The sequence below is a fragment of the Somniosus microcephalus genome, chromosome 30, assembly GCF_052327205.1.
Source record: "Somniosus microcephalus isolate GS21.2 chromosome 30, FLI_Smic_1.0, whole genome shotgun sequence".
In the NCBI taxonomy this organism is placed as follows: domain Eukaryota; kingdom Metazoa; phylum Chordata; class Chondrichthyes; order Squaliformes; family Somniosidae; genus Somniosus; species Somniosus microcephalus.
Genome location: NC_141016.1, coordinates 37,221,552 through 37,246,884, shown reverse-complemented (window position 1 = coordinate 37,246,884; position 25,333 = coordinate 37,221,552). Strand labels below are relative to the sequence as shown.

General features: G+C 45.1%; 1 protein-coding gene across 1 annotated transcript in view; it reads right to left on the bottom strand.

The window, feature by feature from the left end:
• LOC147098145 (scavenger receptor cysteine-rich domain-containing protein DMBT1-like) overlaps positions 1-25,333 on the bottom strand; it is a 530,447-nt gene that overhangs the window by 20,725 nt on the left and 484,389 nt on the right. The window contains exons 4-13 of the mRNA XM_085970833.1: positions 23,148-23,402; positions 15,548-15,862; positions 9,980-10,294; positions 8,759-9,073; positions 5,784-6,101; positions 5,623-5,700; positions 5,217-5,534; positions 5,070-5,111; positions 4,788-4,904; positions 3,840-3,947 (exon numbers count right to left, since the gene is read on the bottom strand). Coding sequence (XP_085826959.1) covers positions 3,840-3,947; positions 4,788-4,904; positions 5,070-5,111; positions 5,217-5,534; positions 5,623-5,700; positions 5,784-6,101; positions 8,759-9,073; positions 9,980-10,294; positions 15,548-15,862; positions 23,148-23,402 — 2,181 coding nt within the window. The remainder of the gene's footprint in view (positions 1-3,839; positions 3,948-4,787; positions 4,905-5,069; positions 5,112-5,216; positions 5,535-5,622; positions 5,701-5,783; positions 6,102-8,758; positions 9,074-9,979; positions 10,295-15,547; positions 15,863-23,147; positions 23,403-25,333) is intronic.

The following is a 25,333-nucleotide window of genomic DNA, read 5'->3' as shown; positions in this document are numbered from 1 at the left end:
TAAAATCCCCCATGATTATAGCTGTTCCCTAATTACAAGCCCCAACTATTTCCTGATTTATACTCGGACCAACAGAGTTGCAAATGTTAGGAGGCCTATAGACTACGCCCACTAGTGACTTTTTCCCCTTATTATTCCTTATCTCCACCCAAACTGTTTCACTATCCTGATCCTTTTACACAATATCATTTCTCACTATTGCAGTGATTCCATCCTTTATTAACATAGCCACCCCACCTCCCTTTCCATCCTGTCTGTCCTTCCTAATTGTCAAATACCCCTGGATGTTTAGTTCCCAGTCATGGTCACCTTGCAGCCATGTTTCTGTAACGGCCACCAGGTCATACTCATGTGTAGTTATGTGTACCATCAACTCGTCCATGTTTTTTTTACAAATGCTGCGTGCATTCAGATAAAGAACTTTTAAATATGTTATGTGACAATTTATTCCTGCTTTTGCCCCCTTTACTACTCTACCTTTATCTTTATACATTCTGTCCCTTCCTGACACGCTCTGGTTTTTAATTCCCCCACTGCTACCTTGCTCTATTGCCCTCTCCACTGACATTTTTATTTTTCGCTCTTTTGAAACCGCCCCGCCACTAATTAGTTTAAAGCTCTCTGTACAGCCCTAGTTATTCGATTTGCAAGGTTTCTAGTCCCAGCACTGGCCAAGTGAAGTCCATCCCAATGGAACAGCTCTCTCCCGTCCCAGTACTGGTGCCAGTGTCCCAAGAAGCAAAACCCATTTCTCCCACACCAGTCTTTGAGCCACGCACTTAACTCTCTGATTTTATTTACCCTAGCCAAATTTGCTCGTGGCTCAAGTAGTAATCCAGAGATTATTACCCTTGTGGTTCTGCTTTATAATTTGGCCCCTAGCTGCTCATACTCCCTCAGCAGAACCTCTTTCCTTGTCCTATTTCTGTTGTTGGTATCAACATGGACCACGACAACCGGATCCTCCCCCTCCCACTCCACGTTTCCCTCCAGCCCAGAGGAGATGTCCTTAACCCTGGCTCTGGGCAGGCAACACAGCCTTCAGGACTCTTGCTCTCGGCTGCAAAGAACCCTATATATCCCCCTAATGATACTATCCCCTACGACTACAACATTTCTTTTTACTCCCCCCCCACTTGAATGGCCCCTCGTTCCACGGTGCTGTGGCCAGGTTGCTCATCCTCCCTGCAGTCCCTGATCCTGTCCTCACAGGGAGTAAGAGCCTCGAACCTGTTGGACAAGAGCAAGGGCTGCGGCTCCTCCAACACTACCTCCTGGATCCCCGTACCTGCCTCACTCAGACACACCCTCCTGTCCCTGACCACGGAATGCATCTGAATTAGTTAATCTCATTGCTGTAACTACTTCCTGGAACACAGAGTCCAGGTAATACTCCCCCTCACTGATGTGTTGCAGTGTTTCAAGCTCGGACTCCAGCTGATCAACACGGAGCCAGAGTTCCTCGAGCAGCCAACACTTACTGCAAATGTGATCACCGTGAGAATCAATGGTGTCCACCAGCTCCCACATATTGCAGCAGTAAAACATCACCTGCTCTGCCATTCTATGTAATTAATTAAATTTATTATTATTATTTTTAAATGCCCTCTGCCCCGATTCTAGATGATGAATATCACACCTCTATTTAATTGAACTTACCAACTTTGAAAACCTTTATAAGGGAAGGAAAAGTACTCACCAACCAGCCAATCACCTACCAGCTTGGCTGTGATGTCACTTTTGAATTCTGACCTCCCTTTGGAATGTTGCCTGTTGAGCCTGTTTAGGCTGCCTCGCCTCGCTGCTCCAACTCGACTCAACACCCGCTGCTGCTCCCGGCTGCCTCGACTGGGCCTCGCCTCACTGCTCCAACTCGACTCAACACCCGCTGCTGCTCCCGGCTGCCTCGACTGGGCCTCGCCTCGCTGCTCCAACTCGACTCAACACCCACTGCTGCTCCCGGCTGCCTCGCCTTGCTGCTCCAACTCGACTCAACACCCGCTGCTGCTCCCGGCTGCCTCGACTGGGCCTCGCCTCGCTGCTCCGCCTCCGCGATGTCTGCTAATCTGGAGACCAAACTCCCAATGCACTGCGCATGCATGGGAAACCACCACTTCCGTTCCTCTGAATGCAGAGGTTCAGAGGTCGAATGCGTGCATGGAGAAGCTGCGCGTGCGCATCAAACTTAGCTTTCTTTTTACCGTTTTTTCCGTGAGGGTATGTCTGCAGAATTTAGAAATGTAAAAAGCAGGCGTAAGGGCTGCTTTTTACAAGGTAAGTGGTGAATTAATTAAATTTAGAACATTTTTTCCACAGGTTTATTATTTTTAAATACTTTAAAGCAAGGTAAGTTTATTTTTAGCCCCGTTAGAAGATAAAATAATTTTTTTCAAAAATTTAAGTTATTGTTTAGAATAGTTATTTCATGTAGTTTAGTTTATTTAAAAAATGTGATAGTTTTTAAAAATTTATTTGAAGGTTTAGTGCTATTTTGGGGCCGTAGTATTTATAAGTCTTGACAGCACTTCCTGTCAAGACTTATGAATGGAGCAATCCCTGCTCTGATTGGCTGCCCATGGTCCACGTGATCCCAGGTGATGCATCAAACTAACTGCGCCCCTGGGATACGCAAGCACTGCGCGCCAGCAGCTGGACCAGGCCCCGGATCGGAATCCCACGGGGTCCTACAGCTCAATGGCCGGCACGCAAGCTAAGTGCAGGTCGGGGGCTTACACCCGCGGGAAGCCCCCCGACACGAATGTCTGGACCAAAACAAGAATTCAATTTTTTGAAAAAATTAATTACGGTTTCTAACGGGGCTAAAAATAAACTTACCTTTCTTTAAAGTATTTAAAAATAATAAACCTGTGGAAAATTGTTTTAATCTTACTTAATTCACCACTTACCTTGTTAAAAGCAGGCCTTGCGACTGCTTTGGAAAAGGGTAGCTCCTGGAGACTTACCCTCCCGGAGAAACCTGCAAAAAAGAAGGAAGTTCACGGCATACGTGCTGCCACTCCAGCACATGCGTTCGACCCGTGAATCCCTTCCTTTAAGGGAACGGAAGTTCCGGTTTCCCACGCATTCGCAGTGCATGCACGAAACCGGCCCTTTCGTTGGGCCTACATGTGCGTACCCCATGCGTACTCACCCGTGGGGACCAGAAGTTCTGGTCCTATATATATATATATATATATATATATATAGATAGGTTTCAATCAAGTCAGCTCTTACTCTTCTAAACTCCAGTGGATACAAGCCTAGCCTGTCCAAGCTTTCCTCATAAGACAACCCGCCCATTCCAGGTATCAGTCTAATAAACCTTCTCTGAACTGCTTCCAACGCATTTACATCCTTCCTTAAATAAGGAGACCAATACTGTACACAGTACTCCAGATGTGATCTCACCAATGCCCTGTATTACTAAGGCATAACCTCCATACTTTTGTATCGATCTGTGACTTCGGGTGATGTTTGAGTGAATATAAAATAAAGAATACAATCAGCCGATGGGTTTATTAGTCCTGGGCTCAGATATCTGAGGAAGTCCGTGTGGAGCCAGTGGGAAATGGAAACAGCGTCTCTGCTCGCTATTTACAAACAACCCGTAAACCCGTTCTTTGACAAATACCGACCAGTGGGAATCTTCCCCAAACCATTGCTGCTCTCACTATACACACGGACACAGAGACACTGTCACTGTGATAGGACTCCTTCACATGGGGGCAGTGAGTGGACTGCTGATCGTGTCCAGTCAGTACATTGACCATTAAAAGGGGTATTTAAGGGGAGGTGACACTTCTCCAGTGAAGATTCGATATCAAACAGAAAATACAGACCTGAACCCTGGGTCTGAGCGGAATCCTCGCCGGGTGGAATATTCTCAATCTCTTCATAAATTTCTTGGTACAAACCAGCAGGTGACTCCCTGCCGTGAGTGACAGCACCTGTTGGAGCGAGGGCGGGGAGATTAACATTTTGATTCACTCAACGCGCGTTTCACAGGAATTCATCTGCAAATAAATCCAAATAACAGATATAGTGATAGTCAAGGGTCAGAATCAGTTAGCGTGAATGTGGAGGAGTTTAGTTGTGTGTGTGATTCCCTGTGTGTGTCTGTGTCTCTGTCCAGACACATGTTCACCTCCAGCAGACTGCGGCCAGTTGTATTGACCTCGGGAAGACGGGATGAGGGGGTATCAGGAGAAATGAACTCCAGTTGGTCGCTCGGTTACGGGGCCACACGGGGAGTTCAGCTGAAGAGAAGCTGGGTGAAGTTGACTGATCTCTGCAGAGAGCATCAGTTTGGAAGCACAAGTGAGGAGCTGATGGTTCTTTGGCATGTCCTGTCAGTGTGAGAGGAGCCTTGCTGTGTACACGGAGCAGGAGTGTGTTGGGTGGGTGAGATATGTGTGGAAATGTTGTGTTGGGAGGTAGAGTAATCACCGGAGAATGCAGAAAGTCCTATAAAACTGTCACTTCTCAAAAAGGTGGAGAACCCTGTCAAAGAGTTCGAGATTGGGCATCCGGACCCAGAAACTGAAGGGGTGGAACGGATACCCAATGGATAAAGGAAGAATAACAGACCAATCAATAAATAGAGATTACAGAGAACGGGTGAGGCCATCGAGGAATTTGAAAACAAGGATAAGAATTTTGAAATCAAGGCGCTGCTTAACCGGGAGCCAATATCCGTCGTATGGAAAAGTGCAATTAACTGGAGACTCGCCAGGATATGAAGCGATCGGAGATCAAGCGTTAGTTCAGCGGTAAGATTTCTGCCTCACCTCTTCTTGTTGCCTTTCTCTGTATTACCGCCATCAGTGCGATCAGCTCACAGATTAGAAGTACCCCGAGGGTTATGCAGGTGGCAACAGGGATGGAGGTGGTTTTACCTCCCTGTCCTAATCACAAGATTGCAGAAAGATTTAACAGACACAGTCCGCCTTATATTTTAAAAATGTTCCAGTCAATTTGAAAGCGCTCACGTTATCTTCAGAAATTAACAAAACAAAGAACATGATAAAAACACCAATACCACTAATAATAGTACTATTGATGGAAAGTACCTGCAGGTGTGGACGGAGAAGCAGTAGGAGGCAAATCGAGTCCTGTGGAATATATTGTACAAACATTTCATCAACTTCAAACATTAGGATTTTACATTAAAAATATAAACGTTGTTTTAAATTTCTGAAATCCATGAGGCATGTTACCGGAACAAATCACACTGGCATCTTCCTTGTGATCACAGTCATGTTGACCTGGCGGTGAGGAACGACAGTCGCACAGAAAGGATTCACTTCCGGTGCACTTCACCTCATCCAGCCAGATAAGACCGGCACCCTGGGCAATTACGGCCCCTCCTGCGGCCAATAGAGCGGGGCCGCAACCCAGCTGTCTGCAGACAACATTGGCATCGGCCATATCCCAGGAGTCGTCACACACCGTGCCCCAGCTGTTATTGGACAATATCTCCACTCTCCCGGTGCAGTTGGTGTTGCCTCCAACCAGGCGCAACAGTTGTCCCGAGTCTATCAAAGAGAATCATTTATTGTTATTTATTTAGTAGAAGCCTGGAATACAAGTCAGATAGTTTGTATAACGAAGAGGAGGAAGCACCTAGTGAATGTTCATGTTTAGCACGAGGTTCTCGAACACAGACCCTTGAACTGTGGGATCTCTCCGGCACTTTGGCTTCTGTTGAGAAGAGAAATATGCTGACTGTATTGGACAGCAATGTTTGAAATGACACCCGCACATTGAGAGTTTCCTTGTGTTACCTGAACAAACAACACCCGCATCCTCCCCGTGATGACAGTTGTGTTCGCCCCAAGGGTCTGACTGACACTGCCAAAGGGTCGACTCGTGTGATTTACATTCCATCTCATCGAGCCAAATGGGTCCGGATCCCGCTCCGAATGACCGAATGTTATACTCAATAGATATGAGGGGGCCGCACTGTAACTGTTTACAGATCACTTCTGCATCATGTCGATCCAGTTTATCCGAGCACACTGTTCCCCAGGTCCCATTGTAGAACACTTCCACTCTTCCCTCACAGCGATGCTGTCCTTTCACCAGCCGCATCTCTTTGTGCTCTGTCAATGAAACAAGAAATATCCAGGTGGTTCGATTGATAACCCGCTTTGGGTTCATACTGCACAACACATGTTGCACCGGTGTTGGTAATTATTTCAGAAATACATCTACATTCCAAACACATAAGAAAGAAGAGTGAACACGGATGTCAAAATGAAAGGTCATACTTGACCAATGTTATTGAATTATTTGAAGAATTTACAGAAAGAGTAGACGAGACTAAAGCAGTAGGTGTAATATGCGTGGATTTTCTAAAGGCATTCGATAATGTACCACATTGTAGAATCATGACTAAGGCCAGAGCATGTGGAGTCAGTGGAGAAGTAGCAGAATGGATAGCTAGCTGGATACCAAACAGAAAACAGAGAGTAGGGGTTAAAGGTCGTTACTCAGACTGGTGGAAGGTGGGACGTGGTCTTCCACAGGGACCGGTGTTGGGGCCACTGCTGCTCATCATTTGCATTAACAATTTGCACTTGGGAATCGGAAGTAGAATTTTAAAGTTTACAGGTGGCAGCAAATTAGGAGGTATGGTTAATACTGAGGAGGACTGCGACAAAATACAAGAAGAATTAATAAACGGGCAGAATGGGCATTTTATTGGCAAATTAATTTTAATATAGGTAACTATGAGGTGGTGCATTTTGGTACGAGGAAGACATAGGCCACATTATCCTTGGAAGAAGGGAGAAGATAAAATATGAGAGTAAACTAGCAAATAATATAAAAACACAGTAAGAGCATCTACAGGTATATAAAAAGGAAAAGAGTAATTAAAATAAACATTGGTCCCTAAGAGGATGAGACTGGGGAATTAATAATGAGAAATAGAGAAATGGTAGAGACTCTAAATAATTATTTTGGATGAGTTTTCACGGTAGAAGACACTAAAAACACCCCAATGATAATAGATTATCAAGGGGCTACAGGGATGGAGGAACGTAAATCAATCTCTATCACTAGAGAAAAAGTACTAGGCAAACTAATGGGGCTAAAGGCCGACAATCCCCTGGACCTGATGGCCTGTATTCTAGGGGCTTAAAAGAAGTGGCTGCAGAGATAGCAGATGCATTGTTTGTAATGTGCCAAAATTCCCTGGATTCTGGAGAGGTCCCAGCGAATTGGAAAACTGCAAATGTTTCATTATTCAAGAAAGGTGGGAGACAGAAAGCAGGAAGCTATAGGCCAGTTCGCCTAACATCTGTCGTTGGGAAAATGCTGGAATCTATTATTAAGGAGTTAATAGCAGGACATTTAGAAAATCATAAGACAATCAAGCAGGGTCAACATGGATTTATGAAAGGCAAATCGTGTTTGACAAACGTTTAGAGTTCTTTGAGGATGGAACAAACAGGGTGGATAAGGGGAAACCAGTAGATGTAATGTATTTGGATTTCGAGAAGGCATTCGATAAGTTGCCACATAAAAGGTTACAGCACAAAATACGAGCGCACGGGGCTGGGGGTAATATATTGGCAAGGATAGAGGATTGGCTAACTAACAGAAAACAGAGTGTCGGGATAAATGGCTAATTTTGCAGTTGGCAATCCGTAACTAGTGGGGTGCTACAGGGATCAGTGCTGGAGCCTCAACTATTCACAATCTATATTAATGACTTGGATGAAGGGACCGAGTGTACTGTTGGTTTTCTGATGATACAAAGATAGGTGGGTTAGCAAGTTGTGAGGAGGACACAAAGAGACTGCAAAGGGAGATAGAGAGGTTAAGTGAGTGGGCAAAACATTGGCAGATGGGGTATAAGGTGGGAAAATGTGAGGTTATCCACTTTGGAACGAAGAATGAAAAATCAAGTTATTATTTAAATGCAGTGAGACTACAAAATGCTGCGGTACAAAGGGATCTTGGGGTCCGAGTACATGAAACACAACAGGTTAGCATGCAGGTATAGCAAGTAACTAGGAAGACAAATGGAATGTTGATCTTTTTTGCAAGGGGTATGGAGCATAAAAATAGGGAAGTTTTGATGCAACTTTACAGGGCACTGGTGAGACCGCACCTGGAGTACTGCGTACAGTTTTGGTCTCCATATTTAAGGAAGGATATACTTGCATTGGAGGCAGTGCAGAGAAGGTTCACTAGGTTGATTCCTGGGATGAAGTAGTTGATGTATGACGAAAGGTTGAGCAGATTGGGCCTATACTCATTGGAGTTTAGAAGAATGAGAGGTGATCTTATTGAAACATATAAGATTCTGAGGGGGATTGAACAGGTGGATGCGGGGAGGATGTTTCCACTGATGGGTGAGACGAGAACTAGGGGGCATAATCTTAGAATAAGGGGCTGCTGTTTCAAAACTGAGATGAGGAGAAACTTCTTCACTCAGAGGGTAGTAAATCTATGGAATTTGCTACCTCAGAGAGCTGTGGAAGCTGCGACATTAAATAAATTTGAAACGGAGATAGACAGTTTCCTAGCTGATAAGGGTATTAACGGTTATGGGGAGTGGGCAGGGAAGTGGACGTGAGTCTAGGTTCGGATCAGCCATGATCCTATTGAATGGCGGAGCAGGCCCGAGGGGCCGTATGGCCTAGTCCTGCTCCTACTTCTTATGTTCTATGTCATTCTCTGTAATATCTCCTGTCTGAAGCATTGCTAATAACACTGCAGAAAATGAGCAGGTTGAAAGCGCCCTTACCTGAACACATCATCCTTACATCTTCTTTATGAGCACAGTCGTGGTTACCCCACGGTGCTGAGGGACATTCCCACAGAAAAGATTCGTCACCCAAACAGTTCAGTTCATCCAACCAAACTGGGCCTGAGCCTGGTCCACAAGCAGCAGGAAGTTCCACGTCCAATGCATTTCCGCAACCCAGCTGTTTGCAAACCACGTTAGCGTCGGCCAGGTCCCAGGAATCATCACAAACTGAACCCCAGGTCCCATTGTAATAAACCTCCACTCGCCCAGCACATGGGCTTCCACCGGCGGACAGCCTTAACTGCACGTGACCTGTTGGAGAACAGTACAGGAGGATTATACTTCCAATACACATGAACCTCATCACTCAATCCAACCCATTGTATCCTCTCCAGCCGAAAAATTCTGACCTTTTAAAGCGGCTGTGACAGATAAATGAAACTATACAACTGAACATCTGTCTACTCTTCCATATTATATAGGATGCACAGCAGAGAAATGTTTAAGATATTCCTGCTACCTCTGGCTGCTGGGATTCATTGTCTCCAGTTCCCTCATTTTTTTCGAATCTTGTGCACATTGTTGTTCAGGCAATTGAACGTGTTTTTACTAATCGTTTCACTTCCTCTATTTTTAAGTCATTTTATGCTCATGTTCTATAATTGTATCTGCTCCTTGTTAGGTTTTGTCACCCGTATTCATTACCTTGCTTGACATTTACTCTCATCTCCTACTTCATTTATGTTTAGCCCATGTTCATTTCGTTTATACACAGTACACTGAAACCTACCCCAGTATAACTCCAGCTCATCTGTCTACACTGATATGCTGCACAATGGAGCTGATTTGCAACCACGTGATCCGTCCCTAAACATCTCAGCCTGTCCACCTTTAAGCCGCCCTCTTGAAATCTACCCTCTGACCAAGCTTTTAGACACCCTTTCTAATATCTCCTTGTTGGGCTCTGTGTCAGTTTCCAGTCTGATTGCGCTCTTGGGAAACGCCTTGCGACGTTTGTCTTTGTTAAAGGAGCAAATCAATGCAACTTATCGTTGTTGATGTTTCTCCCTTCAGCCCGTGTCCTCTTGCTTTGCTCTCACCCACTGAGTTAAATAACTGGTGTAGAGACACCGAGGAACAAGTGACCAATATTACCACTTTTCTCAGCAGATTAGATATTCCCCTTGATGGTTCTGTAAAATTGAACCATTTGTTCACCTGAACACAGGACCCCTACGCCGATGCTGTCATTGAGAGATGGATTCAATGTGAATGAGCTGCAGTTCCGGAGCTGAGACTCGTTTCCTTCACACTGGACATCATTCACCCACACGGGCCCTTCACTCTCTCCGTACTTTGAAGAGTTATAAGCGGCTATCGCAGAGCCGCAGCCCAGCTGTCTGCAGACCACGTTGGCATCGTTTAGGTCCCAGAGGTTGTCCCGCACTCTCCCCCAGCTGCCGTTGTAGTAAATCTCCACTCGCCCGTCACAGCGGCTTCCCCCATTAGTCAGTCTCGGCGGCCAACCTTCATCTACAAAAAGAAACACATTGAGAGCAACACAGAAACATAGAAACGTAGAAGATAGGAGCAGGAGTAGGCCATTCGGCACCCCGAGCCTGCTCCGCCATTCAATGACATCATGGCTGATCATCCAAACTCAGTATCCTGTCTCTGCTTTCTCCCCATAGCCCTTGATCCCTTTAGCCTTAAAAATATATCTAAATCCTTCTTGAATATATTTAGTGAATTGGCCTCAACTACCTTTTCTAGTAGTAGAGAATTCCACAGATTCACCACTCTCTGGGTGAAGAAATTGCTCCTCATCTCTGTCCTAAATGGCTTACCCCTTATCCTTAGACTGTGTCCTCTGGTTCTGGACACCCCCGCCATTGGGAACATCCTTCCTGCATCTAGTCTGTCTAGTCCTGTTAGAATTTTGTAATTTTCAATGATATCCCCTCTAATTCTTCTGAACTCCAGCGAATATAAGCCCAATCGACACAATCTCTCCTGATACGTCATTCCTGTCATCCCAGGTATCAGTCTGGTGTATCTTCATTGCTCTCCCTCCATGGCAAGAACATCCTTCCTCAGATAAGGCGACCAAAACTGCACACAATACTCAAGGTGTGGTCTCACCAAGGCCCTGTACAACTGCAGCAAGACATCCTTGCTCCTGTTCTCGAATCCTCTTGCTATGAAGGCCAACATACCATTTGCCTTCTTAACCGCCTGCTGCACCTGCATGCTTACCTTCAGCGACTGGTGCACAAGGACACCCAGGTCTCGTTGCACTTCCCCTTCTCCCAATCTATTGTTGTTCAGATAATAATCTGCCTTCCTGTTTTTGCCACCAAAGTGGACAACCTCGCATTTATCCACATTATACTGCATCTGCCATGCATCTCCCCAATAACTCAACCTGTCCAAATCATACTGGAGTTTCTCGGCATCCTCCTCACAGGACACACGCCCACCCAGCTATGTGTCGTCTGCAAACTTGGAGATATTACATCTAGTTCCCTCGTCTAGATCATGAATATACATTGTGATTAGCTGGGGTCCTAGCACCGATCCCTGCGGTACCCGACTAGTCACTGCCTGCCACTCAGAAAAAGACCCATTTATTCCAACTCTTTGCTTCCTGTCTGCCAACCAGTTCTCTATCCATGTCAGAAACTTACCCCCAATCCCATGTGCTTTAACTTTACACGTTAACCTCTTATGCAGGTCCTTATCGAAAGCCTGCTGAAACTCCAATACACCACATCCACTGGTTCTCCCTTATCTATTCTACCAGTTATATCCTCAAAAAAATTCCAGTAGATTAGTCAAGCACGATTTACCTTTTGTAAATCCATGTTGACTTTGTCCAGTCCTGTCACTGTTTACCAAGTGCTCTGCTATTACATCTTTTATAATGGACTCGAGCATTTTGCGCACTACTGATGTCAGGCTTACTGGTCTATAATTCTCGGTTTTCGCTCTACCACCTTTATTAAATAGTGGGGTTACATTAGCTACCCTCCAATCTTCAGGAACTGTGCCAGAGTCTATAGAATTTTGGAAGATGATCAGCAATGCATCTACTATTTCTGGGCTACTTCCTTAATTACCCTAGGATGTAGATTATCAGGCCCTGGGGATTTATCGGCCTTCAATCACGTCAATTTCCCTAATACCATTTCCCTACAAATACTGATTTCATTCAGTTCCTCCCTCTCATTCGACCCTATTTTCCTCGACATCTCAGGGATGTTATTTGTGTCCTCCTTTGTGAAGACAGAACCAAAGTATGTATTTAATTGTTCAGCCATTTATTTGTTCTGCATTATAAATTCGCCTGGTTCTGACTGCAAAGGACCTATGCTTGACTTCACCAATCTTTTTCTCTTTACATATCTATAGAAGCTTTTACAGTCAGTTTTTATGTTCCCTGAAAGCTTACTCTCATATTATATTGCCTTCCTCTTACTTCTCACCTTTGTCCTCCTTTGGTGAATCCTAAAATGCTCCCAATCCTCATATTTGCTGCTTTTTCTTGCCAATGTATATGTCCTCTCCTTGGATCTTATGCTATCCCTAATTTCCCTTGTTAGCCATGGTTGCACCACCTTTTTTGTTTTATTTTTATGCCAGACAGTGATGAACAAATTCTATACTTCATCCATGCGATCTTTAAATGTTTGCCATTGCCTCTCCACCGTCAACCCGTTAAGAAACGTTCCCCAATCAATCCTAGCCAGTTCGCGCATCATACCATCGTAGTTTCCTTTATTTAAATTCAGGACCCTAGTCTCTGTGTCAACTATTTCACTCTCCATCTTAAATGAAAAACTATCATATTATGATCGCTCCTCCCCAAGGAGCCTCGCACAACAAAATTGCTAATCAATCCTTCCTCATTACCTGATATCCAGTCTAAGATGGCCTGATCTCTAGTTGGTTCCTCGACATGTTGGTCCAGGAAACCATCTCGTATACACTCTAGGAATTCCGCCTCCACAATTTTGTTACTAATTTGGTTATCCCAATCTATATCTAGATTAAAGTCAACCATGATAACTGCTGTGCCCTTATTGCACGCATCTCTAATTTCCTGTTTAATGCCATCCCCAACCTCAGCATTGCTGTTTGGGGGTCTCTATACAACTCCCACTAACGTTTTCTGCCCCTTGGTATTTCTCCACTCCACCTATACAGATCCCACATCATCAGAGCTAATATCCTTCCTTACTATTTTGTTAATCTCCACTTTAACCAGCAATGCTACACAACCTCCTTTTCCTTTTTGCCTGTCCTTCCTGAATATTGAATACCCCTGGATGTTGAATTCCCAGCCTTGGTCACCCTGGAGCCATGTCTCCGTAATCCCAATTATATCTTATCGGTTTACATCTATTTATGCAGCTAATTCATCCACTTTATTATGAATGCTCCTCGCATTAAGACACAAAGCCTTCAGGCTTGTTTTTTAACACTCTTAGTCCTTTTAGAATTATTATTTACTGTGGCCGTGTCTGATTTGCACACTTGATTTCTCTGCCTTCCACTTTTGCTTTTCTCCTTCCTGGTTTGCTTCTATCGTTGCTTCCCTTTCCTCTGTCTCCCTGCACAGGTTCGCAACCCCCTGGCATTTTAGTTTAAACCCTCCCCAACAGCACTAGCAAACACTGCCCCTAGAACATCGGTCCTTGTCCTGCCCAGGTGCAAACTGTCCAGTTTGTACTGGTTCCACCTCATGCAGAACCGGTTCCAATGTCCCAGGAATTTGAATCACTCCCCCTTGCACCATTCCTCTAGCCACGTATTCATCTGAAATATCCTTATGTTTCTACTCTGACTAGCACGTGGCACTGGTAGCAATCCTGAGATTACTAGCTTTGAGGTCCTATATTTAAATTTACCTCCTAACTCCCTATATTCAGCTTTTAGGACCTCATCCCGTTTTTTACCTATAGCGTTGATACCTATATGCACCAGTACAGCTGGCTGTTCACCCTCCCCCTCCAGGATGCCCTGCAGCCGCCCCGAAACATCCTTGACCCTTGCACCAGGGAGGCAACATACCATCCTGGAGCCCCATTTGCGGTCGCAGAAATGCCTATCTATTCCCCTTACAATAGAATCCACTATTACTGTAGCTCTCCCACTCTTTTTCCTCCCATCCTGTGCAGCAGATCCACCCGTGCTGCCAGGAAGTTGGCTACTTCTGCCTTCCCCCGATATGTCAACTCCCTCAACAATATCAAAAGTGGTTAATCTGTTTGAGAGAGGAATGGCCACAGGGGACCCCTGCCCTACCTGCCTGCGCCTACTACTCTGCCTGGCGGTCATCCATTCGCTTCCTGCTTGTGCAGCCTTTACCTGCGGTGTGACCAACTCCCTGAACATGCTATCCACTATGTCCTCAGCATCGTGAATGCTCCAGTATGTATCCATTGCAGCTCCAGCGCTACAATGCGGTCTGTCAGTAGCTGCAGCTGGATACACTTCCCGCACACATGGTCATCAGTAACACAGGAAGTGTCCCTGATTCCCACATAGTGCAGGAGGAGCATGCCACGGGGCCGAGCTGTGCTGCCATGAATGACCCTTTTTTAATTCAAATTAAATTAATTCAAATGAATACCACTAATTAAAAGAAAATTGAATGATATACTCAAGGGCCCTTGTTTACTAGGACTCCCCACTACACAACAGAGCCCTTAGAAACTATAACCAGAAAAATTAAGTTTGGAAACTGAAACAACGGTTAAACTGAGCCAAAATATCCCATAATTAACTAACTCTCACCCGGACAGTTATTATAAATTTTAATGATTAAATTCCTGTAATAATTACCCACAAGACTTGTAGGCAGATCCTCTCCCCCATTACCTTTTCTCAGTGAATTGAGTTTAGAGAGACGCCGAGCAGCTTCCGGAGGCTAATCTGGGGAAAGGGGTTAAAAACAAACTGGGAGCGGGCGGCCCAGGCCGGCTATTGATATGAGCTGTGATCAAAGGCAGAAGCACGGGCTTAGCATGAGTCTCGGCTGCTCACAGTTCATCTTATCCAATATGGAGTGAAACAGAGAAAAGTTTAAATTGATTGAGCGTTTCAAACTATTTCGCAGCAAATCAAGTATATTTGATTTATAGTCACTGCTCTAACGGCGGGAAAGGGGGAAGATTGATGGGTTATAACTGCTGGTCCTGGGGCGAGGTCCACATCCCGTGAATGAATAATATCAATAATAAAATACAGGTGCAGCATTTCCATTGGGCAGCAGCGATCCCCGTTTTGCAGTTTGAACGTTTCTGCCAGCGGCTCTGGGTGGTGCATTCTGGGTAATGCTCTGGATTCACTCGGACAGAGATAAACACCGCAACACGAGACAGTCACTGATTACAAAATAACAACAGAGAATGCTGGAAAAACTCAGCAGGTCAGGCAGCATCCGTGGAGGGAAATTTGAGTTGACGTTTCGGGTTGAAACCCTTCTTCAAAACTGGAAAGAAAATAAAAAGATCGAAGGCAAAGCTGCGATCGAACAAAAGAAGAAAAGGAGACAATAAAAGGTATTTGAAGTCATATGAGATGGTAATGGCCCGTGGAGACAAAAGGCAGCTGAGATTAGGTGTGAAGTGTACTGGCGGGCTAAGGACAGCTGCACTTGTGCTGCATTGAAACCTTTGGCTCATTACTAATTCACTTGAGACAAATCGACCGACAAACAGAACCCAGACTCGCTCAGTGTCAATGGAAACATCTACAGTTCAATACACTGAGTTGACTCACCCGAGCAGATGACACTGGTGTCATTTCCATGTGAGCAGTTAAACTGATCCCAGGATGAAACCGGACAATCCCACAATCGGGACTCGTTCCCCCGGCACCTGTAGTTCTCCTTCCACACTGGGCCGGTTCCCTCCCCAAAGTGAGCTGCTCCCGGGGTTGCGGTGACTGCCCCGCACTGAAGGTGCTCACAGACCACGCTGGCGTCTTCTAAACCGAAGTAAACATCACACAGCGTCCCCCACTGCTCTCCGTGTAGCACTTCCACCCGGCCGGAGCACCCGGTGTCCCCGGATACCAGTCTGAGATCTCTGTGAACTAAATATTAATATATTAATTTTATATTGATGAATTAAAATAACGTCGGAAAAATATTTTAAGCTGGATTCACATCTCATCTGTTTACAGCTTAATAAAAACAACTATTACTCCTATCACCATGACTATTATTACTTCTACAACTATTATCACCATTACAACGACTGTTACTACCACTATTAATGCTAGTATTACTATTATACTAGTCTTGCTACTGATACCACTACTACAACTACCATTATTACTGCTAATGAGTTCACTGATACTACAGCTGTTAGCACTAGTATTGCTACTGCTGTGTTCCTACTATTAATAAAACCAGGAATATAGATACAGGAGTAGACCATTCAGCCCCTGAGCCTGTTCCTCCATTCAATTAGGTCATGGCTGATCTGGACCTCAACTCCATGTTCCTGCCTTCACTCCAGATCTCTTGATGCATCTACCTACCAAAAATCTATCGATCTCAGCCTCGAAATTTACACCTGTCTTTTGGGGGAGGGAATTCCTGATTTCTGCTACCGTTTTTATATGTCAATGTGCTTCCTGATCTCACGCCTGAAAGGCCGAGCTCTAACTTTAAGATTGTGCCCTAGTTCTAGATTCCCACACCAGAGGAAATACTTTCTTGGTATCTACTCATCCAATTTTTTGTATCACTTTAAATATCTCAATTACATAACCCCTGAACTTTCTAAGCTCAATGTTATACAAAGCAAATTTATGAAACCTGTCCTCATAATTTAACGCTTTTAGCCCTGGTTTCATTCTGGTGAATCTGCGCAGCGCCCTCTCAGAGACCAATATATCCTTCCTGATGTTTAGTGCCCATGACTGAACGCTGTACTCCAGGTGGGGTTTGACCAAGGCTCTGTACAATCAAGCAACACTCCCTCTCATTTGTATTCCAGCCTGCTTGCTATCAAGCCTGATATTTCAGTAGCCTTTTTCATTATTGTTATACCTGCGCATAGCTGTTAGTGATTTGTTTGCCGGGGCACACAATCCCATTTGCTCCTCCACAGTTCCTAGTCTCCCACCATTAAGAAAATATACCGATTGGTCTTTCTTGGATCCAAAATGAATGACTTCACACTTGCCTACAATGAATTCCACCTGCCACGGACTCGCCCACTCACTTGATCTGTTTGTGCCCCGTTGTAACTTTCTGATCCCGTCTGCACAACTTACTGTGCCTCCCAACTTAGAATAATCTGCAAAATTGGGTATACAACTTTCTGTTCCATCATCCAAGTCATTACTTAATATGGTGAAAAGCTGAGCCCACATACAGATCCGTGAAGAACATTACTTGCCTTATCCCGCCAATCAATGTTTTCACTTTATCTGTACTCCCTGTGCCCTACCACCAAAACAATTACTAGCCCAGGTTAAAAGGTAACCTTCAATCACGGGCACTTTTATTTATGCTCATAATCGCTTTTGCAGAACCTTATCTAATGCCATAAAGACACCATCCAAAGACATTCCCCTGACCTCCTTGTTAAGGACCTGCTCAAAAATTCAATCACACATAACTCAGAATCACAGAATCAGAGAATGATACAGCACAGTTGGAGGCCATTCGTTCCATCCTGCCTGTGCCAGCACTTTGAAGGAGCTATCTAATTAGTCCCAGTCCCCTGTCATTTCTCAATAGCTCTGCAATACTTTTGCACTTCAAGTATTTCTCCAATGCCCTTTTGAAAGTTATTATTGAATCTGCTTCCACCACCCTTCCCAGCAGTGCATTCCAGATCATAACAACTCGCTGCATAAACATTTCTCCTCATTTTGCCTCAGGTTATTTTGCCAATTACCATAAATCTTTGTCCTCTGGCTACCCAGCATTGTGCCACTGAAAAATTTCATCTTTATTAACTCTATCGGATCCCTACCTGATTTTAATCACCTATATCAAATCTCCCCTTAACATTAATACTAAAGCAAAATGGAAATCTGAAATAAAAACAGAAAATGTTGGAAATACTCATCAGATCAGGCAGCACCTGTGGGAGGGAAACAGAGTTAATGTTTCAAGTCGATGACCTTCCATCAGAAGATCCACCACCCCCCCCCAACTTAACCTTCTGTGCTCTAAAGAGAACAACCCAGTTTCTCCAGGTAACTGAAGTTTTTCACCCCTGGTATCATACCATTAAATCCCCTCTGCACCTTTCCTAAAGACTTCACATCTTTCCTAAAGTGTGGTGTCCAGAATTGGCCACAATATTCCAGCTGGGACTTAACTAGTGTTTTATAAATGTTTAAAATTACGTCCTTGCTTTTGTACTCTATGACTCTATTTATAAAGTCATGGATCTCCTAAGCCATTTTAACAGCATTCTCAAATTGTCCTGCCATCTTTAAAGATTTGTGTACGTACACTTCAGTTCTCTCTGTTTTGCAACCCCTTTAAATGGTATCATTTAGTTTATATCGCCTCTCCTCATTCCTCCCGCCAAACCAATCCCTTCACGCTTCTCTGCATTAAACATCAGCGGCCATCTGTCTGCCCATTCCACCTGTCTGTCTTTGTCCTCCTGAAGTCTGTTACTATCCTCGTCACTGTTTGATACATTTCCGTCAGATGATGGAATCTGCAAACTCTGAAATGATGCCCTCTATGCCCAAGTCCTCGTCATTTATATAGATCAAAAAGAGCAGTGGCCCGAATTTCGATCACTGGGTGACACCACTGCACTCTTCCCTCCAGGCTGAAAACTATCCGTTCACAACTAATCTCTGCTTTCTGTCCCTTAGCCAATTTCGTTTCCACGTAGCCGCTGCCCTTTTAATCCCATCGGCTTCAATTTTGCTGCTAAATATATCATGTAGTTCTTTGTCAAACGCCTTTTGAAAGTCCATATAAACAATACCAGCAGTACTACTCTCATCTACTGTCTCCGGTACTTCATGAAAGAACTCAATCAAGTTAGTCAAACACGATTTGGCTTTAAGAAACCCGTGCCGGCTTTCTTTTAGTAACCAATATTTTTTAAGTGCCAATAAATATTGACCCGAATTATTATCTCTAAATGTTTCCCCACCACTGACATTAGGCTGACTGGGCTGTAGTTGACAGGTTTACCCCTCGCCCCTTTTTTGCACAGGGGTGAAACATTTGCAATCACCAAGTCAACTGGTATCACTTCCATATCTGAGGAGGATTGGGAGACTGTGGCCAGAGCCTCTGCAATTTTCAACCTTACTTCCCTCCACATCCTAGGATGCATTCCTTGCAGACCAGGTAACTTTTCTACTTTGAGCAGTGCCAGCTTTTTAAATATTTCCACTTTATCTATTTTTACTCCTATCCCATGTGTCTAATACCTCCTCCTTTAATGGGACAATGGCTGCGTCCTATTCTCAGTAAAGGTAGAGGCAATGTACTCGTTTTGTACCTCAGCCATGCCGGCTGGCTCCACGAGAAGATTTCCTTGCTGGTGCCCACTTGGCTCCACATTTCCTTTGACTATCCTTTTACTATTTATATGTTTATAAAAGACATTTGGTTCCCCTTTGATGTTACACGCTAATCTATACCCATAAATTCACTTTTACCCTCTTAATTTCTTTTCAGTTCACCCTGTGCTTTTTATATTCAGCTTGGTTCTCTATTGAATTACGAAGCTGACACTTATCATAAACTTAGCTTTTCTGTTTAATTTTAAGCTCTATATATTTAGACATCCAGGGAGCTCGAGCTCTGCATGACCGTCCTTTCCCCCTGGTGGGAATGTGTCTATTCTGTACCGAAACTATCATATATTTGACGCCGCATTTACTGTTTAACCTGCGAGTTGCTAATTTACTGTTTTGTCAATATTTGATTCTATTCCACCTGGGCCAGATCCCTTGGGCTCACTGCATTCTGAGACTTCCTCAGGCTACAATGAACCAAATCCCTCATAATGCCCTTCACCATTGCCATTCCTGTCCTCTGTCACCTTTGGATAAACACCGTCCAGACCTGGGAACTTGTTAATTTTCAGCCCATATACTTTTCTAGCCGCTCGAGATTATTTTCACTGAAATGGTTAATTGTAATTATTTTGTTACTTAACAATTACTAGAGGTAGGGGAGGTCATCGTTTAGTGCATCATCTATTTTATAATCACCAGTTCTTTAGATTGTAATATTGTCTTCTCTGCCCTCTTCATGTTCATTTTCTGAACTCAGTTCACACTTTTATGTTTTGCGGTTCTGCTCCACTCAATTCCGCGTTCCTGTTAATCTCTGTGCCCACCCTTTTACCATGATCTGCAATTACTTTAGATTCCTCTTTGCAGAATTGTTGGAGGTGCAATTGTTCTTGGGCCGAAGTACAGAAAGACGACTTCAATGGAAAAGAAATTCGGACTGAGTGTGGGACAGGCCCCGATTCGCGATCACGCATTTTTCACCAGTTACTTTTCTCCACTTCACTTCTGAATAATTGGTTGTTGCATTTAGTATCATGATTGTTCACGGTTCTGTTTCTTCTGAACCTAGGCATGTGTTTACTCTTGATGATCAGCATCATTTACCTAAATATGCTGTACTTTCCCTACAGCCAGGTGTTGTGACCAACTTCGCTCCCACAAAATAATTTGAATACAGCTATCCATGGGTTCATTTCAAACAATATCCCATGTACAGGTTTCTCTGTTCCAGAGAAATTGAATCTCTAATTTAGTATCTGGAGATTCTCTGTATTACTCACTGTCCCCGTCACAGAAAGCAGGTTCTGGGCCGCGACCACCTTAGATAATCGTTGAACATTAGTCGGTGAGTAGTGTTCACTCGTTCAGAAGTTTTAGAATTAGAAAGGAACATTGAAACAATTAATTTGTTGTAGGAAATGTATGAATGTACAGAGCGAACATGTGATGAATGGTAAACCCAAAGGCTCCATCTGGAGTAAGTGGACAGACCAGAGGACAATACTGTGGTGTAGAAAACCCTGAAGGGTGAAATAGAATTGGAATAATGTAATTCCCCATGTGCACAAATATCCACCTATCTGGGCAAGCTAAGTATTGCTCGAATATAAATTGTTGGAATTGTCCCAGCATGGATTGTTAACAGCGCCACTCACTTGTATTATTCTTACTTTGATTGCTGGCCCAGTAATTCTGTTCGATGACCTCCCGCGGGCAGAGGGCTGCGATTTGGAAAAATCTACGCCTGGACCGGAAGGCTCCCGGGAGGCGCAGATTTCCGTTGCTGTGCCTCTTCAAACTGCCGGTGTGCAGGGCACGCGTATCCCAGGGGCGCAGGTAGTTTGCAGCGCCCCTGGCATCACGTGGGCCATGGGGAGCCAATCAGAGTAGGGAATCTCCATTCATAGACTTGACAGGAAGACCAGCCAAATCTATGAATAGAGATCAGACCCATAACATAAGAAAAATTTCAAATACATTTTTTAAAAACATCACATTTTTAAAATGACTATAAATTACTTAAATTAAATGCTTTAAACAAAAATTTTAATTTTTGAACAAAATAATTAAAGCCTTTAACGGGACTAAAAATAAACATATCTTTCTTTAAAGTATTTAAAATGATAAATGCTTTTACAGGTGGAAGAATTGTAAGTGCTTTCTGCAGGCGGAGGGTCTCCAAAGGGCGGAATTCTCCACCTGCAGAGGCCCAGCTCCAGGGCAGGCGGAGGATCTCGTGAGCTTTCTTCACAGATCGGAAACGCCGGTTTCCAGCGCATGCGCAGTGCATTCCTGAAACCGGCATTTCCGATGTCCCTACGGGTGCGTACACAACCATAATGATCGGAATTTCTGCCTCAAAGGTACAATTTTGATTGGAGCGTGAGGTGAATCCACAATCACCACTGGAGCATTGACTGTCCACTCAACAGCTGGTGCAGTGAAAGCGACTCAATATGAAATGCAACGAAAAGCCATTCAGCAGGAGGTGCAGTGAAATCCCAGTCAACAGGAGATTTACTGAGAGGCACTGAGACCGCTCAGCACAAGGTGCAGCGCCAGCCCAAACATTAACAGGAGCACTGAGTCCGCTCAGCACAAGGTGCAGCACCAGCCCAAACATTAACAGGAGCACGGAGTCCGCTCAGCACAAGGTGCAGCGCCAGCCCAAACATTAACAGGCGCAGTGAGTCCGCTCAGCACAAGGTGCAGCGCCAGCCCAAACATTAACAGGCGCACTGAGTCCGCTCAGCACAAGGTGCAGCACCAGCCCAAACATTAACAGGAGCACTGAGTCCGCTCAGCACAAGGTGCAGCGCCAGCCCAAACATTAACAGGTGCACTGAGTCCGCTCAGCACAAGGTGCAGCGCCAGCCCAAACATTAACAGGTGCAATGAGTCCGCTCAGAACAAGGTGCAGCGCCAGCCCAAACATTAACAGGAGCACTGAGTCCGCTCAGCACAAGGTGCAGCACCAGCCCAAACATGAACAGGAGCAGTGAGTCCGCTCAGCACAAGGTGCAGCACCAGCCCAAACATTAACAGGAGCACTGAGTCCGCTCAGCACAAGGTGCAGCGCCAGCCCAAACATTAACAGGAGCACTGAGTCCGCTCAGCACAAGGTGCAGCACCAGCCCAAACATTAACAGGTGCACTGAGTCCGCTCAGCACAAGGTGCAGCGCCAGCCCAAACATTAACGAGCAGTGAGTCCGCTCAGCACAAACATTAACAGGTGCAATGAGTCCGCTCAGCACAAGGTGCAGCACCAGCCCAAACATTAACAGGAGCACTGAGTCCGCTCAGCACAAGGTGCAGCGCCAGCCCAAACATTAACAGGAGCAGTGAGACCGCTCAGCACAAGGTGCAGCGCCAGCCCAAACATTAACAGGCGCAGTCAGAGTCCGCTCAGCACAAGGTGCAGCGCCAGCCCAAACATTAACAGGAGCAGTGAGACCGCTCAGCACAAGGTGCAGCGCCAGCCCAAACATTAACAGGAGCAGTGAGACCGCTCAGCACAAGGTGCAGCGCCAGCCCAAACATTAACAGGAGCAGTGAGACCGCTCAGCACAAGGTGCAGCAAATGTTTACCCCTTGTCAGCTCTGTACTGCCCAGTCAAAGCAATAGGATTGAAAAATAACAACTAACTTCTGACTGGCCAAGGCAGCCAATGTCAGCAGTGAATTATGACGGTCATTTGTGGACCATTCTGTCTCTTCCCCCGAAAGGGAAGAAAGGTAATACTAAACAGTGTTTAACACCCTCTCCTTTATCAAGATGTGAATATTTATAATCTGTCGCGAGGCGGCCGCACGCTACTTGTTGGTAACCCGTATGTTTCCATAACAATCAGTTTTTACCTGAACAGATTACTCCAACATCCCGCTGGTGTCCGCAGCCAGGCGGACCAATAACAGGCCCTGATCCTTCTCCAAAGTGAGCATCAAGCGGCGCTGCTACTGCAGAGCCACAGCCCAGCTCGTTACAAACAGCTTCCGCATTCGGTAAGAACCAGGACCCATCACCGCAAACTGTGCTCCAGGTTCCACTCCCGTAAATCTCCAGTCTCCCAGCACAGGGACTGCTTCCATTCACCAGTCTGGGCTTGGCACTTCCTGCAAATTATATTGAAATAAACAGTGAGAATTTAATGCGCTTTATATTAAAATGTGGTGAGAGTTTCTGTAATCTCATCAATAATCCGATTGTCCTGTTTATTTAGTCAGGTGAGACAGACCTTAAACACTGGCTTCATTGTGTCAACATGGGAGGGGAAATGTTGGTGTTATCAATTCCTGTCTTATCGCCGTGTATATTATGAATGTTTTTAGATTGTCCTATCTATTCTGTGTTTTTCATTTGAACGTTGACAATTTAATCCAGAGGCCGCAATAGAATCAGCACTGAGACGGTCAAATGTTGATGAATTTAAATCAAAATTTTTCTGTCACAAACGAGAGGGCGTGTCTTATTATTGTGGGCAGTTTAGGCGTTTAACTCACTCACAAGGACGGAACTTTCAGAGTGCTGAGTAGTGAGCGGACTGAAACTGAATCGCGAGATATGCAGTAATCAGATTCGGCAAATTCAAGGGTGACATGGATAAAGACCTGAGGAAATTCGAACCGAGGGCTGTGAAATATCCAGGAGCAGCAGAAGCTCCAGATATCCAGGTATTCCCGGTCCTGTGCACCTCTGTGTACTTACTTGTGGGGAGAATTGTTCTAAAATAGTCCGTCCGGGAAATTAACGTCCATTCACAAGACTCTATATGGGCATTGTTCAGGGCCATCCGTGCTGCGCACAGCATGATCCCAAGATCAGCCAGTGGAGTCAAACCCTAATAAACCTGTTTTGATAATGACGGGGTGAGAAATATGGGCCAGGGCTGCAGGAGAATTCTCCACTGTTTTACCAGCCGTTCCATGGGATGGTGTTTATTTATTAGAGCAGTTTATTGATCTTGTCTAAGATTATGTCCTTATTGCTGTTTCTTTATCTATCTAAATGTCAATAGAATGGGGAATTCAGGCAGCTGTGGGATCTTACTGTGTAGTTCCTCCCGTGCTGCCCACAGTAACTGCGGACCCACTGCCCAGGCTCCCCGAGGCTGAGAAACCTCCCTCCCCAGTCTCAGATTCACAGTCTGTGGAAAATATCAGATCGCACAACAAGCGATCAGCGCAGGCGCAGAGCCAGGCTCACGGCGCATGCCCGGTAGCGGCTGTTGGGTTGAGAATGGAGAGTTGGATTGAGATTGTGACATTTCCAGCGGGTCAGCTCATTCACTGCGGCTTTGGGGCAAATCTCAATGGAAACTTGTTGTGTGTGCATGCATCGATATATATAAAGCGGCTCTTCTGTCTGTCTGTCTGTCCGTCCGTTCTCTATACGTTTGAAAGTAATAGAGCGTACCTACGCGCGCGTCACATCAAAAGAAAGCTTACGATTACGGACCGGTCATAGGCGTATTTACGTTTCGGCCGGACAAAAATTCCGCCCGCGGTATCCAAAAAACGTTCAAAAGTCCGCTCATTAAATGGGAAAAGTTCCACTCATTTGCTCATTAGCATTGAGTGACGTGAAGGTTGACCAATCGAGTGACCTGACAGTTGACCGACGGTCGACCAATCGCTGCCGGGCCATCCTACAGTTGAGTGTTGAGTGACTTGACGATTGACCAATCCTACGCTTCGGTGACCTGACGGTCGACCAATCGGTGCGTGTGCAGGCAGGCCTGAAGCTCAAAAAATTTCTCTCTCTCTCTCTTCCCTCTCTCTCCTTCTCCTCTTCCCTCTCTCCCTCTCCTTCTCTCTCTCCTCTTCCCCCTCTCTCTCTTCCCGTGAGTGCGGGACTGGCAAAACCGGCGTTTTTTAAAATCCAAAAATTTCTCTCTCTCCTCTTCCCCTCTCTCTCGCTCTCTCCCCTTCTCCTCTTCCCTCTCTCTACTTCCCCCTCTCTCTCTTCCCGTGAGTGCGGGCCCGGCAAAACCGTCGTTTTTTAAACGGCTGTCCCCGATCACAATTGTACATGGGAGTCTGCCAAC